The sequence below is a fragment of the Morone saxatilis genome, unplaced genomic scaffold, assembly GCF_004916995.1.
Source record: "Morone saxatilis isolate NCDOM2014 unplaced genomic scaffold, NCSU_SB_2.0 Contig23, whole genome shotgun sequence".
Taxonomy (NCBI): Eukaryota; Metazoa; Chordata; class Actinopteri; family Moronidae; genus Morone; species Morone saxatilis.
The window spans coordinates 6,527,831-6,543,621 of NW_023339796.1; the positions used below are offsets into that span (position 1 = coordinate 6,527,831).

A 15,791-nucleotide genomic window follows, 5' to 3' on the forward strand; every position below is an offset into this window, starting at 1 on the left:
TGCTATAAGGAGTTCGGTCTAGACCTGCTCTATTTGAAATGTGTCCTCAGATAACTTCTGTTATGAATTGGCGCTATACAAATAAAACTGAAATGAATTTAATTGAATTGAATTAATAAGTGAGTTTTTTTGGTAATTTTGTAGTCAGACCCTTGGCTTCCAGTCTCTGAGCTCAACTAACTGCCAACTGACTATAGCTCCTAATGCACAGAGAGAGATTGATATTGATCTTCCCATCTAACTCGAACAAAAGCAAATTAGCGTATTATCAAAGTGTTGAACTATGAGAAAATGAAATATGAAATATGAAATATGAAAATTGTCATATGGGCCTATCTTTATCCAAAGTTCCTTTCTGAATGATGAATACAATTTTTTTTTAGCAGAGTTAAAGTCAATGAGACACCAACCTACAACCTTGTTAGTGTCGTGCTCTTTCTCTACAGGATCAAAAGAGATGCTTGTAAATTCATTCGATGTGTTTATTTTACACATACATACCCACCCTTGTTAAGTACTCTGTCTAAGTATCTTGATAAAAGAGATATCAATTTTTACCGCACAAGCAGGCTGCGTTTTATCCAGTGGCTGTGCCGATTGCAAAGAGAGAGAGAGCGAGAGAGGGGGATCTAGCAAAGAGAATTAAACATACTCTCATTATAGCAATGTTAAAGCTTTTTATTGAATCCTGACATCAGAGGGAGTCTAATCCAACACAAAACCAAGCTCACACACAGAAAAAATTCAACCACACACATATACATTGATACGCAGGAAAATATACAGGTAGGTTCACATACAGATACGCATACACAGAAAAACATAAAATAGACATACAGACTTTGATTCAGTTTTCCATATGTAAACACTGAGATTTTTATACACACCGGAAAAAAGAAAAAAAGCCCACCACCACCACCTCCGTTCCCTATGATAATAAGGCGGTGTTAAATTTACCCCAGTGGGACTCTGCCACATGGGACAGATAATGAGGCCAGGTGTTAATTAATGTGGAGTGCGTTTCCCCTCGTCTACCGACGCCCTGTGAATCCCAATCAAGGCTGTGGCCCTGGATCGCGGCGCGGTTGATTTGCCAAGCAGTGTACTTCAAAAGGCCAGACTGGCTGTGCTGCAGTCCTCAAAGGGACTGCTTTGGCGAGGGCTACGTGCCAAAGGGCGGAGTGCTTGGCATGTGGCAAATCGAAACACGGGCGCCGGGAGAACTTCGTGTTTTTGTTTTGATCAGACGTCTGCATGGATTGCAAGTTATAGCCATCACCTCTGCACCCTCTCATGTGCTGTTTACTTAACTACCTGATCCATATGCTTTCATTTTGTTTGCTGTGTGCTGACTCACACGACACTTAAGAGAATATATTGAGGATGTGTCATTGCACATTTGACCCCTTTAACTACAGATCATGTATGCCTTTCTTTTGTCCACAGTTTCAAGCAGCTATTGGTTTCCATTCCTTTTAAAAGTGAATGTAATAATAGAATATAATAATAATATTGCAAGACTCTTCAAAATATAATGCTTTCGATCTTGCTTAATCTCCTTAAAAGCAATTTATCACATATTTCTTAAGCATAGCTAACGCCAATGACATTCAGACCCATAACCCTAGCATTATCATGGTATGATGATCTATCTCTTAGTCCCATACTAGGGACTAAAAATCAGGATATACTGACCTCTGCAGCACCAACTTTGACCATTCTGCATCCTTTGCAAGTCCCCAAACTTTATGGAAGTGCAATACTCAAGTCTATTAATTTGAAAAGCCTGCACTGAATAACTTATAGAAATTAATGTATACATGCTTGCAACCTGGATGCACAACCTACATCAGCAGCATGTGTGCATTGCGGAAGGTCTTTTATTTCGGCACCCATATTTACAGGTTAGAGCAGCCACGCTGCCCGCATGAGCAGCATGCCCCACGCGCAGCTGCAGCAACACTTCATTAGAGAGTAGAGGGCTTGCCTATTTTTGGCACAGTTTGAAGCTTGCGCAGTTCTCAGCAAACATAGAAAGTGAAAGTTATCTGTTGACAGTCATATCAGCATTATACCAGCAACCTTTCAGTTTCAATTAAATATAAATATATTTTTAAACTCAACCCCTGCTGTATCTGTTTCAGATTAAAAGCTCTCTAGCATTTCTGTGGACAGAATGCATTAATTTGTTAACCAGGCTTTTATTGTTTTGTATTTATCAAAGGCAAACTAAATGTAGAAAGATAAGGCTGGCAGCAGTAGCAGTGCAGCAGAAGCACTCTCTCTGTGTGGACACCACAGGCGTTCAGCAAGGTAGCCGTAACGCACTGCTCATGCAGGCAGTGTGGCCTGGCCATTAGTTTACTTATGTTGCCCTGTGATGGATTACATTTGTGTTTCTCAAACTTTTTGGGCGAAAACAGTAGTAAAACAGCAGTATTTAGATAATCAAAGGTTACAGCTGTTTATGAGCAGTTTAACCAGTGTTTTTTGTGCTTATCTTATCTAATGGCTTTCATCTTTAGAGCCATAAAGAGCCGAAAGTATCCAATGTTTCAAGTAAGAGAGATATTCTTTTTCTGTCTTATTCCTTAAAAAAATTTTGTGACCCTTCAAAATTATCCTTGGACTCCCAGGTTGGCAATCACTGGCTTACATTACTCAAGTAGGTTTGGGCTAATTAATTTTCATACTATACAGAAAATAAAAGACAGTGGTTTTTAATGGTGTAAAAAGTACATTTAAACTTCTAAAACACATCGGCACGCTCTGCAGAATCTTAAGCTCTGATGTAAAGAGTATGTGATCTGTAGTAAATAGTTTAAAATGTGTAAAAAAGTTGGTAAGCTTTAACACGCTTGAATGTCAGGATTTCTTTTTAGGCAATCCTTCACATGTCCTGACCATTTAGATCAACAAACTATCATGTAAGATAGTATTTCTTTTATATGCATGTTATTGAATTGCCGTTATGTGTTGTCAGGTCTCAGGCATTCATAACCCTCCAACCTCAGATATGATATGATTGAGCACTCACAGGTCAGATGAGCAATCCTCCTGTCCTTCGTTCCTCTGAAGGTCAGAAGAATGAAAAGCCTGGCTCTGTTGTGAGCCACTGCTGGCCCTGACTGCAGGTCATTAAAGCTCTATTGAGTTTCTGCCAAAGCTCTGACTCTCCCAATATCTCACCATGGCTCATCTCAGCTGTCTCTTCCGTCAGGGCTTATACCAAGCCCTGAAAGGATCAACACCCAGTCTCTGTGTTCACTTTACACTTGAGCATTCCCTCTTCTAAAAAGCCGACCTAGATCTACGTTGATATCATCTTTTTTGGCCTGTCCTCTGTGTATCACCACAAACGCATCATCCTCAGTTACATCGAGAAGCTATGTGAGTGCAGGGCAAAGAGAGCTCGTCTTTTTGCACTGATTGAAAGTTGAGAATTTATTGTGGTCTCTGATGGCGATCTTATGATTTTGTCAAGAGGTGCTTCAGCTCAAATCATCATCATTTTTGTTGTTCTGGATCAACTCCCTGAGCACTGGATCACAGGCGAGTGATATCACTGAGCTGTCATTTGTCAAATTCTCCTCCTCTGGTGCACACTATGAATGAGGATGGGCATCCGGAGGTGTGATAAAAGGGGTTTCGGCCAGCGACAGGTCTGCAGGTGTCATGCGGCAGGTTAGGAGGTGTAAGGCCGAGCAGGATGATGGGCTGATTAATCCAGCAACACCTCAGGTCCACTGGGAGAGACTTCTCTTGCAGCCACAGAGGCTCTGCAGTGAGGAAGTTACTGAGGGTAAACCAGTGAAGTACACACAGCTCACAGGCTCATTTATTTCTTTTTACTGTATGCTTCACATTAAAATTTGGTATGGTATGATAAAAATGGTATATGTAAAAAGTTATTCTGGTCATCATCACTCTTACGGTATGTAGTGACAAACAAACAAAATCCAAGGAACCAAGAAGTTAGATGATTGTATACTCTATGTTTTGAACAAACCAACAGGTAAGACAAACTAATTTGGAAGTGAAAAATTGTAAAATATTACCCAAACTGTCCCTTTTAAACATTACCATTACAACATTACATTATCACAGTTAACAGACTGCCTTCTTAATTTCCCACTTTTACCTGTAAAATGAGTTCCAGTGCCTGTAGGGATTGTTGTCAACATTTGTCAAGTGGTTTACATAGTCTGGACTTCATTGTATCAATATTGATGTGTTCCCAGATTTAAGCATGATAACAAAAATGAAACCCAGGTCATACTAAAATAAGATTATCCTTCAGCGGTCTTTAATAATTAAAATAATACTTAGCATTTAAAAAGGTTTATAGAATTCTATTTTGTGCTTAAAGTAAAATAAGTGATCTAAAAGTGTATTATAGGAGCATTACATTGTTAAGAACATGCAATTCATGCAAGGCTATGCCCTGTCAGATAAAAGAGTAATGGAGGATAAAGAGCGAGAGAGGATGGATGTACAGTCTTTATTGTAATCATCATCAGCTTCACATTCCTAATTAAAGCATTAACTATTATCTTAAACACACATCTCAACCAACATTATTGTATGTATGTACGCATGCATGTTACAGCATCAATGTAGGTGTGCATTCTGAATATGTTTTTGGATGGCTGGTCAAAACTCTGGCACTAATCAAAATTGAATGAGTCGTGATTTGATTGACCCACAATTTGATTAATTGTAATTGCTGCAACTGACTAACAGTTTTATAATTAGGCCTATCGTTATTATACCCTTCCAGTGTTGTGGCGTCTGACTGAACTGCTGTGCAATTTGTGTACTGAATAATCTCTTTATATGCTGTGGGCCTCTGTTTATACCCAAAATAAATTTCCCCCAGGACTGTTTGATGACTGATAGCACAATATTTCTTCTTTTTTCCTGAAAGGGTGCATCAGTCAAACAAAGTCAAGCCAAATTAATTTAGTAAATATTTACTAAGCAAAACTGTCTTGCAGTGATTTACTGGGAGACAAAGCAGTGAGCAATTCTCAGACTTTAAGCTAAAATGTCACAATGGTGAAATAACAATCTTGCCTAAAGGGAGATGGTTTAGGTAGAAAGCTGCTGTGAGTTCAATCTATGATCTGAGCTTCAAGTCCAGAAATATGTCAACTGTACTGATTGGTTGGATTGCCTGCACCCATCCTTCATACAGGAGCCGTCATTGGACAGAGGATTTATCTGCCTTGTGTCAAAAGGCACATCAACAGGTTTCGCTTTGTCAATCTCACAGGCCATATGTCACTCATTTAAACATCTGCCTCACATCACATCATCATGGGCCCGTGTGTGTGTGTGCGTGTTAGTGTGTGTATTTCCACATTTTTGGATATTTTCTGTGTGAGAAAATCAAGTGCTGTACTTTTAGCACAGTTTTGAGTCAATATTTATTATTGATATACAGTAATTTGTGTGCAATAAATATATTCTGTGCTGTGTTGTTTGTTCCTATAATAGAAACCTCAATAAACCATTGAACAGAACCATGAAATTACATCTAAATATCCACTGAGCCTTCATGGCAGTCTAAAGACCTGAATGTCCTGATTGTGTTATATTCCTGTGAATGACATTTGGATGCACATTCCCAGCTCAAGTCTCCATCTGTCTTTCTCTCTCTCTCTCTTCCTTGTTCTCTTGCTCTCCTACTGTGTGACACCCTGATATTGGATTGACCTTATAGGCTGCAGAGATTGGGACATCATTAGCTGTGACCAGCCGCAGACTTGCTGCTCAGGTCTCCTACATTAAGCCACTGCCCCCGAATGGATCACATAGCATTGACAGAAACCAGCTGGGCTCAGTTACACAGCACAGCCATGGTGGCAATAGAGATGTCAGCAAAACCAATAAGAGACAGGCCATTAGAAACCACTGCAGCGCTGTATGTAATGTCAATAGGTGTGGAATTATCTGACTTCTATGACATGAGGTAAAGGGATCCTTTAAACATACAAACATACAATAAAATGAGAAGATCATCAGGGTTATGATGCCATGGTGAGCCACACAAGATACTTTATAACAGTTCAGCAGGCTCCTCGTAACAAATAAGCTAGTTTATGAATAAAATAATATAAGAAAATAAAGAAATATAAAGGTATATGAATATCTTTATATAGATATTGATCAAAACATAGATTTACAATATTTAAAATGTACAAAAATACATGTTTTTCTCAATAATGTAATTACATCATCAACATGCTAAATTTTGGTTAAAAGTGGCTCTACGATAACCTCACTAACGATAACTTCAATAATGATCCTAGCCAGATTATACTTTTATGGCAGCAACGCTTTTGTAAGGACAGCCCACATATTTTTCAGCTGGTCGATATCTTATTTTGGTACAAAACTCTTGTTTCTCTCTGATTCTCTGCTGACTATTTCCCTCTCCCACAGCCATGCTCACAGGTAAAGGATCAAGCTGAGAGGGCTTATTGTTTTTCAATAGCTGCCCCCCGGCATAGTTCTGAAGCCCTGGGTCTTAAATGACCACAGAAGGTATTGATCTTCATAATGCACTGTTTTTGTTGTTAAATAACCACCACAGGAAATCCGATGAAAGGTCCTGACCTTTCTCTAAGCCTCTATCATTCCACCTTCACTCGGCTGTATGAATGCATTCCACTATGGAGGGGATTACTAGGAGACAGTAAATACTGCACGTCACTTAATGTTAGATTGGAAAAGTGCCTATGCATTATTGACTGTTGTTAATGATGGAAGGGTCTTTTATGAAAGGTTTTTCCCCAGCCAGCTTCCATATGTGAACCAGCTCCTTGGACAGAATGATCACTTCCCTGAAGGCCTGAAGTCAAGACAGGCAGCGAGAGCATGATTATGGATTGAATTTATGACTGCGTTCCACTGGTCTCTGAACACTTCTGCTGGCATGATGAGGCAAATTTCTCTCTCTTTAAACCTTCTGTTTACTCTGCTTCTCGCAGTTCAGCCAGAAAATTGTTTTTATCATTAGGCACAGATGCTGCAGTCTGAGTTCTTTATATCGTCTGTGAACAAGGTTCCCATTTTGGATGATGCAAAGGCAGCCACCCCGCTGCTCCCTTGAAACCTAACCGTGACAACAAATGAAACAAATATAAGTGAAAATTCATGCTCTCGATTGACAATAGGGAAATCACTCTCTCTTACCTTCCTCGCCCACCATGTACGGGCAATGTCTGAGCTCTGAGGCAGACCTCCAAGGCTGTTCAAGCACAAGTAGCGAATATAACGAGCCTCAGCACACATCATTGGCAAACAGTTGACACTAGTACAATTTATCGTCCCTGTGGCCAAACTCAGCAGCCACATCCTCCTCCCTATTACCCCATAACGCTGTCTTTCAGATCTCTCTTTCTCTGTGCTTCTGTTTTCAGGCTACAGCGTGGCCTTTCAAGCTTTGCTTCGCATTTGTGTGTAGGTGTACATGGGCGCGAGAAGAGAATACTTTTAGCGACTGAGATCTTCCTTTAAAAAGCACATTGCAAAAAAGGTCTACTCTTACATTCTCTCTCCCTCCCACTTTCTCTTATTCTCTCAGTATCTGTCTTAGCAGCATAACCCTTATTAACATCCTAATTGGATCATGCAATGGTGTTTTGAGTCAGCTGAGCAGGTCCAATGACCCATAATCGCTCAGTCTTGTTCTACCTCATCGTGTAGTTATCGCTTATAGCTGAGGAGCAGGTTGCTGATAGCAAATCACAGACCCATGGGAAATAAAATGGACTGAGAAGATCTGTATCTAAAAACAAGCAAGTCATACATATATCTTCCTGTAAAGAAGATAAAGTATCAAATAATGTTATTCTCTAAGCAAGAGGAGTTTAGGGTCCTTACTCAAAGACAAAAAGCAGCCATTGGTCTTTTCAAATAAAATATAATGGCGTCTGCTTATCAGTATTCCTGCCAGTGATCTTCACTCCACAAAGTGGCAGTCTGTGTTGAATGCACTGCAATACCGGAGAGATAAGCGGGTAATGTTTCAGATAGCGCTGTTCTCACCTTTAGATAATTTTGCGTGTAGAGTGTCGGATGATTGCTGATTATCGAACCGCTTTACAGTTGATCTGAATCTCATCTGCACTTAACCTCATTGTTCCTGGAGCAGAGGTGAGAGGAATGTCAATTGGAGTGTGTCTTGAGCTCTCTGGCTCTGTTTCAGCTCTCTCTCTCTCTCTCACTGGCATTCACTCACTGGCATTCACTCACTCTCTCACTCTCTCTCTCTTTTTCACACACACACACACACACACACACACAAGGATACATACTGCATGTGCACACACAAGCAAACAGATTCGGAGCTCTCTACCCCTCTCACAAACAAACATAAACACATCAAGAGCTCCTCTTTCTCCCCACTAACACACTCAACACAGACACACTCAGTGGATGCCTATGGTACAGAGCAGACACAGGCCCATAAAAAATGCATGTCCCTTTGCGTGTTTTATAAGAAACACTCATTGGGATTCCATTCCCATCTCAGCTGAAAAACCACACAAGAATATCAATTACACTGGCAATTTGGGTGGCAGTATAGGTAGGAATGGCGCTGAACGAGAATATGGGATCCACAGTGTCATCTTAATGAGAGGGTCACTGTCTCCTGCAGCTCTAAGGCTAAACCAACAGGGAACTGGAAAAACAAATAATTGTGGACCAACATCCAACCAGGAGATGTTTTAGGGTTTGTAATCGTGAGGGTGGGACTTTTTTTAGCGAGCTGCTTTATAACTAACAACTGTTCTTGGATTCCACTTTTCCTCTGAATATTTTATTCAGAACTAAATATTAAAACACTACCTTTTTGACATTTCAATTGCTTAACTTGCCTTCCTAAAATTATAGAGCCTAGCTTATCCCTACCTTTTTCCCTATTTGTCCATTTTGTTGTACAAAACTCTTTCTGCACAAAGGTAAACTAGCATCTTAAAATTTCAGATATTGAATAGCTTTGGTCTTGATTTCAAATGTTTTCACCATCATTCTGATACATTCTGATCCAATTTTTGTCAGTAAGTTTGCTTTAGAACTGCTCAGCTAGCAGGGAGAGCTTCTCTCTGATACAATCCAAAGGAGCCAACAGGTAACTCACGCAGTCTAACACAAAAAGCAATTAAATTCTGCCCTAAACCACTCGTCAGCAAATTGTGAAAAATTAATTTCATGAGCTGGCTATAATTTCTCTAGCTGTTCTTTTTGTTTTATTCTCACTGGGTCTGCCTTTTGTGCATTTTTTGAATCATGACAGATACTGGCCCAATTTTTCGTACATTTAATATTGAACACTTGATGTATTTGAATGTAATGTTCACTTACACGTGTGTATCTATTTGTTTTTAATAGGAGAATCCTTACATGTGCAACAATGAATGTGACGCCACCACTGAGGAGCTGGCCCATCCTCCAGAGTTAATGTTTGACTTTGAGGGTCGCAACCCCACAACTTTTTGGCAGTCCACCTCATGGAAGAAATACCCAAAGCCTCTTCAGGTTAACATCACGCTGTCATGGAACAAAACCATTGAGCTGACTGACGACATCATACTCACGTTTGAGTCAGGCCGACCAGAGCAGATGGTCCTGGAAAAGTCACTCGACTACGGCCGGACCTGGACCCCATACCAGTTCTATGCCACTGACTGCCTGGACGCCTTCACTATGGAACCCAAGACAGTCAACGACCTCACTCAGCGCACCCTGCTGGATATCATCTGCACTGAGGACTACTCCCGAGGCTATGTGTGGAAGAACGACAAGACAGTACGTTTTGAGATAAAGGACCGCTTTGCCGTCTTTGCTGGTCCTCGGCTACACAACATGGCCTCACTGTACGGCCAGCTGGATACCACCAAGAACCTGAGGGACTTCTTCACCATCACCGATCTGAGGATTAGGCTGCTGAAGCCAGCCACTGGAGCCACCATGGTGGATGAGAATAACCTGTCCAGATATTTCTATGCCATCTCTGACATCAAAGTGCAGGGCAGGTAAGAGCTATTTATATTTCTTACTGGATTTTGTTTTGAATTAAATCAATATTTGACGTTTGTGTGCTTCAGCCACTTAAGCTGTTTTTAATTTAAAGCATCTTAAGTTTGTTTTACTTTTTAAAAATTTTAAGTGAAAGCTAGCATGGTGCTGGTTTCAAGTTCACAACCTGTGCCCTGCTGAGCTTTCCAGTATACAAACATAAGTAATGTTTTTATTTAATATTTCACACAAAAAAAACAAATAATTGTGTGTATCCTTCCTCATAAAACATTTACACAGCTGATTTTACAATATTTTTAATCGTGTATGGTTTACATCCATGTTTACTTGTTAGCAGTCTTTGCAATTTACTGCTGTTAATTGTCATTCAGTGGAATAGCCTCAAACCTTGTGTGAGAACAGCAATTGTCAAGAAAGTCACAAAAAGAGCCTCCAATTTTCTGTAAAATTTTCTTAAACCAGTATCTATATAAGAAGAGCACATCTTGCACATAATTTAGACCAGGGGCCGGTTGCACAGCTAACATTTTCCATAGAGTCTGAGTTATCGTTTGTTAAAATAAATTGGTTGCACATAACCTTAAAAGTCCAGTTTAGGATTTAGTGGCACCTATGAGGGTAGTTGCAGGTCACAACTCACTCCCTTTCCCTTCCCTTCTAAGTGTGAAGGACAAACTATGGTGGCTGTAAAACGTGCAAAAAATATGAATGTGCCAATCTAGAGGTTTTCTTTGGTTTTCTTATACTCAAAGAAATCATTAGAGTTGTTAAATAAAATACCTTAGCAACCAAGGTAAGGAAAATAACATACCTCTGACTCAATCTTATCCTTAATCTTAATTAAAGAAAATGTACATTTTTTTATGGAATAAATCCTGTCCATAAATTATCACATTAGATACCTCACATAGCTGCAGGTGAAATAATAAGATGGACATATATGGTACAAGATGTAACCTTGTCGTAAAACCTTGTTTGTTTAGTTTGTTTGACAATTTCACGGATTTTATGGCCTTATAATTATCACAGACCATCAGTATTAACAGGGGGTGGCCAGCCATGTGCTATTGAGAGCCAAGAGTTTGCATGTTTTCATTCCAAATGAAGATACCACACAATAATTAGCACGACTTCAAGTAGAGAGGAAGAACTCATCAGTGAGATCACCTGCTGAGGTAATCAGTTGGAATGAAAAACTACATACTGTGGTTTCTCCATGGTACACTGACCACCACAGTATAAATCAACCTTCTTTTTTATGTGAAAAACATATCTGTTATCCCATATCCACAAAGAGACGTAAAGAAAATGTATGATTTTCAGAAACCACCATAAACTGACCAACAAATTAACTGCCCCATTTAAAACATGGGTGGAATTCTATGAATGCAATTTCATGATTTTAGTGAACTGATACATTGCTGATTACAACTGGTTGTAATTTTTAAAATGCAAAGAAGTGTCAATATCTCCTTTCTTGGTCAGTGTTTACAAGCATAAAGTGTTTGCGTGGCCTAGAATAAGTTCAAACCAGCTAAAATGTCTGTTCCTAAAATAAGTCTGAATCAGGAAAAAAGTGGCAGTCTGAGCAGAAACTGAACTCTAGTCTCCTAAATTACTTATTATAACCCTAACTTGACAAGGACAGAGGGCTGAGATTGCCTCCTGTGAGCCGTGGCAAAGAGAAGAGTTTTAATTCATGTCTCTCTTAATTTTTTATTACAGACACACATCAAGATTCTACAGACATCTCATACTCTCATAATATGTTATCATAATTATTGGGTCATGTAGCACATAAAGTCGAACTTACTTTCCATGACTTTTGATGAATATGAACATTGTACATCATTACAAAACTTTGTCTACATACACAAAGTTTCTTAATGTAATTAGTTATCCTGCCAGGTCTATTACACTTACAGATATCACCATCCACACTTGTCCCCTGAATCACAAGAAGTCTTGTATCTGGTGGTCTTTCCCTACTCTGATTATCAGCCCAAGTGCCTTTATGTGTTATCCTCTAGCATCAACCTCAATGCTAGAGAAAGGTTAGCTGCTAGTGTGGCTAAAAAGGTTGCACACAGAATAATTTATGATCAAATGTTTCATGAATGAGTTTTTTTTTTTGTCGATATGAAATTACATTTTTTATTTACCTTCAAATAATAGAAGTACAGAGAGGACAGCCCACAGGACAGCAGAGAGACAATTTCATGTTTTATTGCTCAATATACAATGATTTAAGGACTGCTCCTTATAGTAGAATGTCTTTTTTCTGGATGAATAATTATTAAGAAACATGAGAAACTATTGTAGGAAGGGAACTTTTGGTGTGGCTAATTTTATTTGTATAGCCTTAAACAGGAGACAAGTTCTTTGTTTGCAATGTAATGTTATGTTCATGTAATAAATAGATAGACTGTATGATTAATTAGCCCTTGATATATTTTTGTTTAAAGTTTATTAAAGCTGCAATAAAGTTTTAGCTTTTTTTTTTTTTTTTAGCATTTTAGGGGACAGCAGAACAAGCTGTAAATATGGAAATCAACTTACAAAATAATTTTTGGAAACTTATCAGCAAAGAATTTAGCATTCGTTTGGATTGGGTTTCTGGCTCTGGTCTGATCTTCACCAGCAACTTGTTACCTGCTAATTGCTTTACTGTGTTCACCAGCTAGTCGCTAACTTTGTCTGTCTGTCATTTGGTATTGTGTACCATGAGTCAATAAGATTTTATTGCTGCAAACAAGGACGATGAAAGCATGCATTTTCAGGCTGGAAATCCAGAACAAAAAATCAAAAAATGTTTGAGAGTTGCAGAATGGGGTGGTTCATTACAAGCAACCCCCTTCACATTACACACACACATTTGATCCAGTGTTAATACAAAAAGGATTGATTAGTGCAGCCGGTTTTCAAATTAGAATTCTATTTTATTGGAAATTAGACTACTCCTCCCTCTCTACTTTAGGTAAAAGTTCATGGTTCACAAACTTTCCAATTTTAAAACCTACAATTTTTGTAAAATTAAGAAAACTTTTAGTGCATATGTCTGTAACACAGCTTGTAGTGCTTTAGTGTATAATAGTTTTCATCAGTGAGTCATCAGAATGCCTCTGTGATTTTCAGGGAATGGAAACATTGTCATTTCATGACGCATGGAAATAGCCCACATGATGGTCGTAAAGCCTCTACAGCTGCTCTCCAAATGGGACCTGTGTTGCTTGCTGCAGTTGGTTTATATGAGGATAACTAGGTTGGTAATGACCCATTAGATGGGCCCTGGGTGAATTGAAACAGTTAGTCCCTAATTAGAATTCAGTCGACTTCAATGGAAGATTAGAAACATTAGCACGTTGGCTAATTGGTAGGAGACTAATCTTGTAATTAAGAGCATTTGCAGCTGATTAAATGGTAATCATCAGAGACACATCAGTGAAACGTGAAGACATTCAAAATTGCCATGCTGTGGTTCCAAATTTAGCCATGCCCTGTTTAATAATAAGTAGATTTATGGTTTAATCTGTGAGGTTTCCTTTTTTGAGGAAGCAACAGTTTTTGCTTTAAATAACAATTTTCAGAGATCTCTAGTATTTCTTAATCATCTCTGACTGCTGTTGGCAAAGCTGAACAAATCAGTCACTGAACATGAGCTGTCATGACTGGCAAAATGGTGACAACATTTTATGATGTTTGATGGTCTTTGATCACATGCCATACCAAGTTTTTCATAATGGTGGCATGTGATATTCCCAAGTCAGGCCCATCAGAGAGATACACATGTTTTGCAGTCAGCCACACTCTTCCAATATTCACACTTGTACTGTAAACATGAATTGATGAGTTCTAAATTGCAAGGCCTGCAACCCAGCACAGAATAGCATCTCCCACAGATATCTTATTTTGCCATTCATTACAAAGAGTAGCAAAAGGTTGGATGAGGGGGAAATAAGCTATTTTGCCCAATTTTCAAACCTGCCCCTGGGCATCAAATTCAATTTTCCACCAAAAGTTTGCAGTGAGAAAGAAAAGAAAATAAACATACGATTTCTGTCCAGAGGTGGATCAGTAACTCAATTGAAAGAGGGTGATGGAGGCGGGTGGGGAGAGACTGATTAGAGTTCCCACCAGCCTCAGCAGCCTTCTGGCTACAACCAAATGTGAAAGCCTTATCACAGAATGGCCATCCTGTCTGAAAATTCCCAGAATACTACACAACACTACACAGTGAAACTTTCACTCATGCGCAACTGTATATTTGCAGTGTCAGGTAACCTGCAGATATGTTCATGAATGTCAGAGCTCTGAATGGATGGATATCGGCATGCTTTAAAAATGTCAAATTATATGTCCACAGTGATCTATGAATGATTTAGCCTAATTTTACATTTATATTTCAGAAATGCTTTACAAAGATAAATAGATAATATACAAATTAGTTACAAATGAATAAGTGATTTAATTAGATGAAAATGAAGAAAACTCACTTGCAGCCAGCGGGCATTGTGACTGCCAAGCACACACGCTGCTCAGGTGTGAACGAGCCGTAAGAGCTTGATGTTATGACCACTGAATCCACAAAAAACTACAAATAGGCGGAGATAAATAAACAATAACAATAAAAATTCTAATATTAAAACAACATTATCGACATGTTTCATTTGTGGTTTTTTTCACATTTTTAATGATTGAGGCTCATTATCTGCAGGCTTTTTAAAGTCATTGCGCGAGGAAATCACAAACTTAAGTACCCGAAGCAGGTTGTAGTAAAGCAGGCGCTCCAACAATAGTAAATTACATTTCATTCAGAATTGAAGAAAGCTTCAGATGCCACACATGACATGACAGTATAAAAAAAACATTATTTAAAAATCTAAGAATTGTTACAGAGCACATGTTTACAAAACTGACTTTACAGGGCTCAGAATCACATTGCACTTAAAATACTGTGACAAATCTTCCTGTGCAATGATCTTGCATGATAGAAAAGTTATGGGTAATAGAAAACACACGGAAAAGGTAGAAAGGGATTACTTTTTTCACCTCTCTTGAGTAAGAGTCAGAGTGTGTGGCGGGGCTAGCCGTGCTATTGATTTCTAATGTTATTCCACAACAACGGAAAACAAAAACCTTGAACCGTGCAGGCTGTCCCACCTTTCACGTTTCCCTCTCCATCGTTCCTCTCTTATTGATCAGATGTCTGCTCGTTAATTAAGACATGACCGCTACCGGCTAGCCACGCGGTCAGAGCTGCACATCTACAGGGCTGCAGCAGGGCCTGGGAATGAGAGGCAGCTAATCCATAAGTGCTAATGTGCTATTTCTCTCATCCCCCCATGTCATTCTCTATTTTTCCCTCACCTTTTCTCTTGTTTTTCTTTTTCTTACTTCACTGTTCCTTTCTCTTTTAATTTTTTAGTTTTTAGTTTTGGTATATAAACATTGTGTCAAAGTAACCAACAGTCTTGGCCCCTCATAAGTTATTACTGGGTATCTAGCTTTAAACTAGGGAATTATTAAATTGTGTTGCATCATTCAACGTAAGAAAGTGAGTAATGTCTAAGCTGATTGTTAGTAAATAATCACGTCCAAAAATTATTCAACAGTGTAAACAGTTCAAGTTACTGTTGTATCACAAGTTGTAACAGTTTTACATATTATATATATATATATATATATATATTAAGAAATATGTTATTCAGATTTAATAATATTCCTGCAGTTCATTAGCGGGA

At 38.8% G+C, this 15,791-nt stretch overlaps 1 protein-coding gene across 1 annotated transcript in view; it reads left to right on the top strand.

The window, feature by feature from the left end:
- The window catches only part of LOC118334808 (netrin-G1-like), a 50,422-nt gene that overhangs the window by 11,112 nt on the left and 23,519 nt on the right, over nucleotides 1-15,791 (top strand). Inside the window, exon 2 of the mRNA XM_035670880.1 lies at nucleotides 9,403-10,046. Coding sequence (XP_035526773.1) covers nucleotides 9,403-10,046 — 644 coding nt within the window. The remainder of the gene's footprint in view (nucleotides 1-9,402; nucleotides 10,047-15,791) is intronic.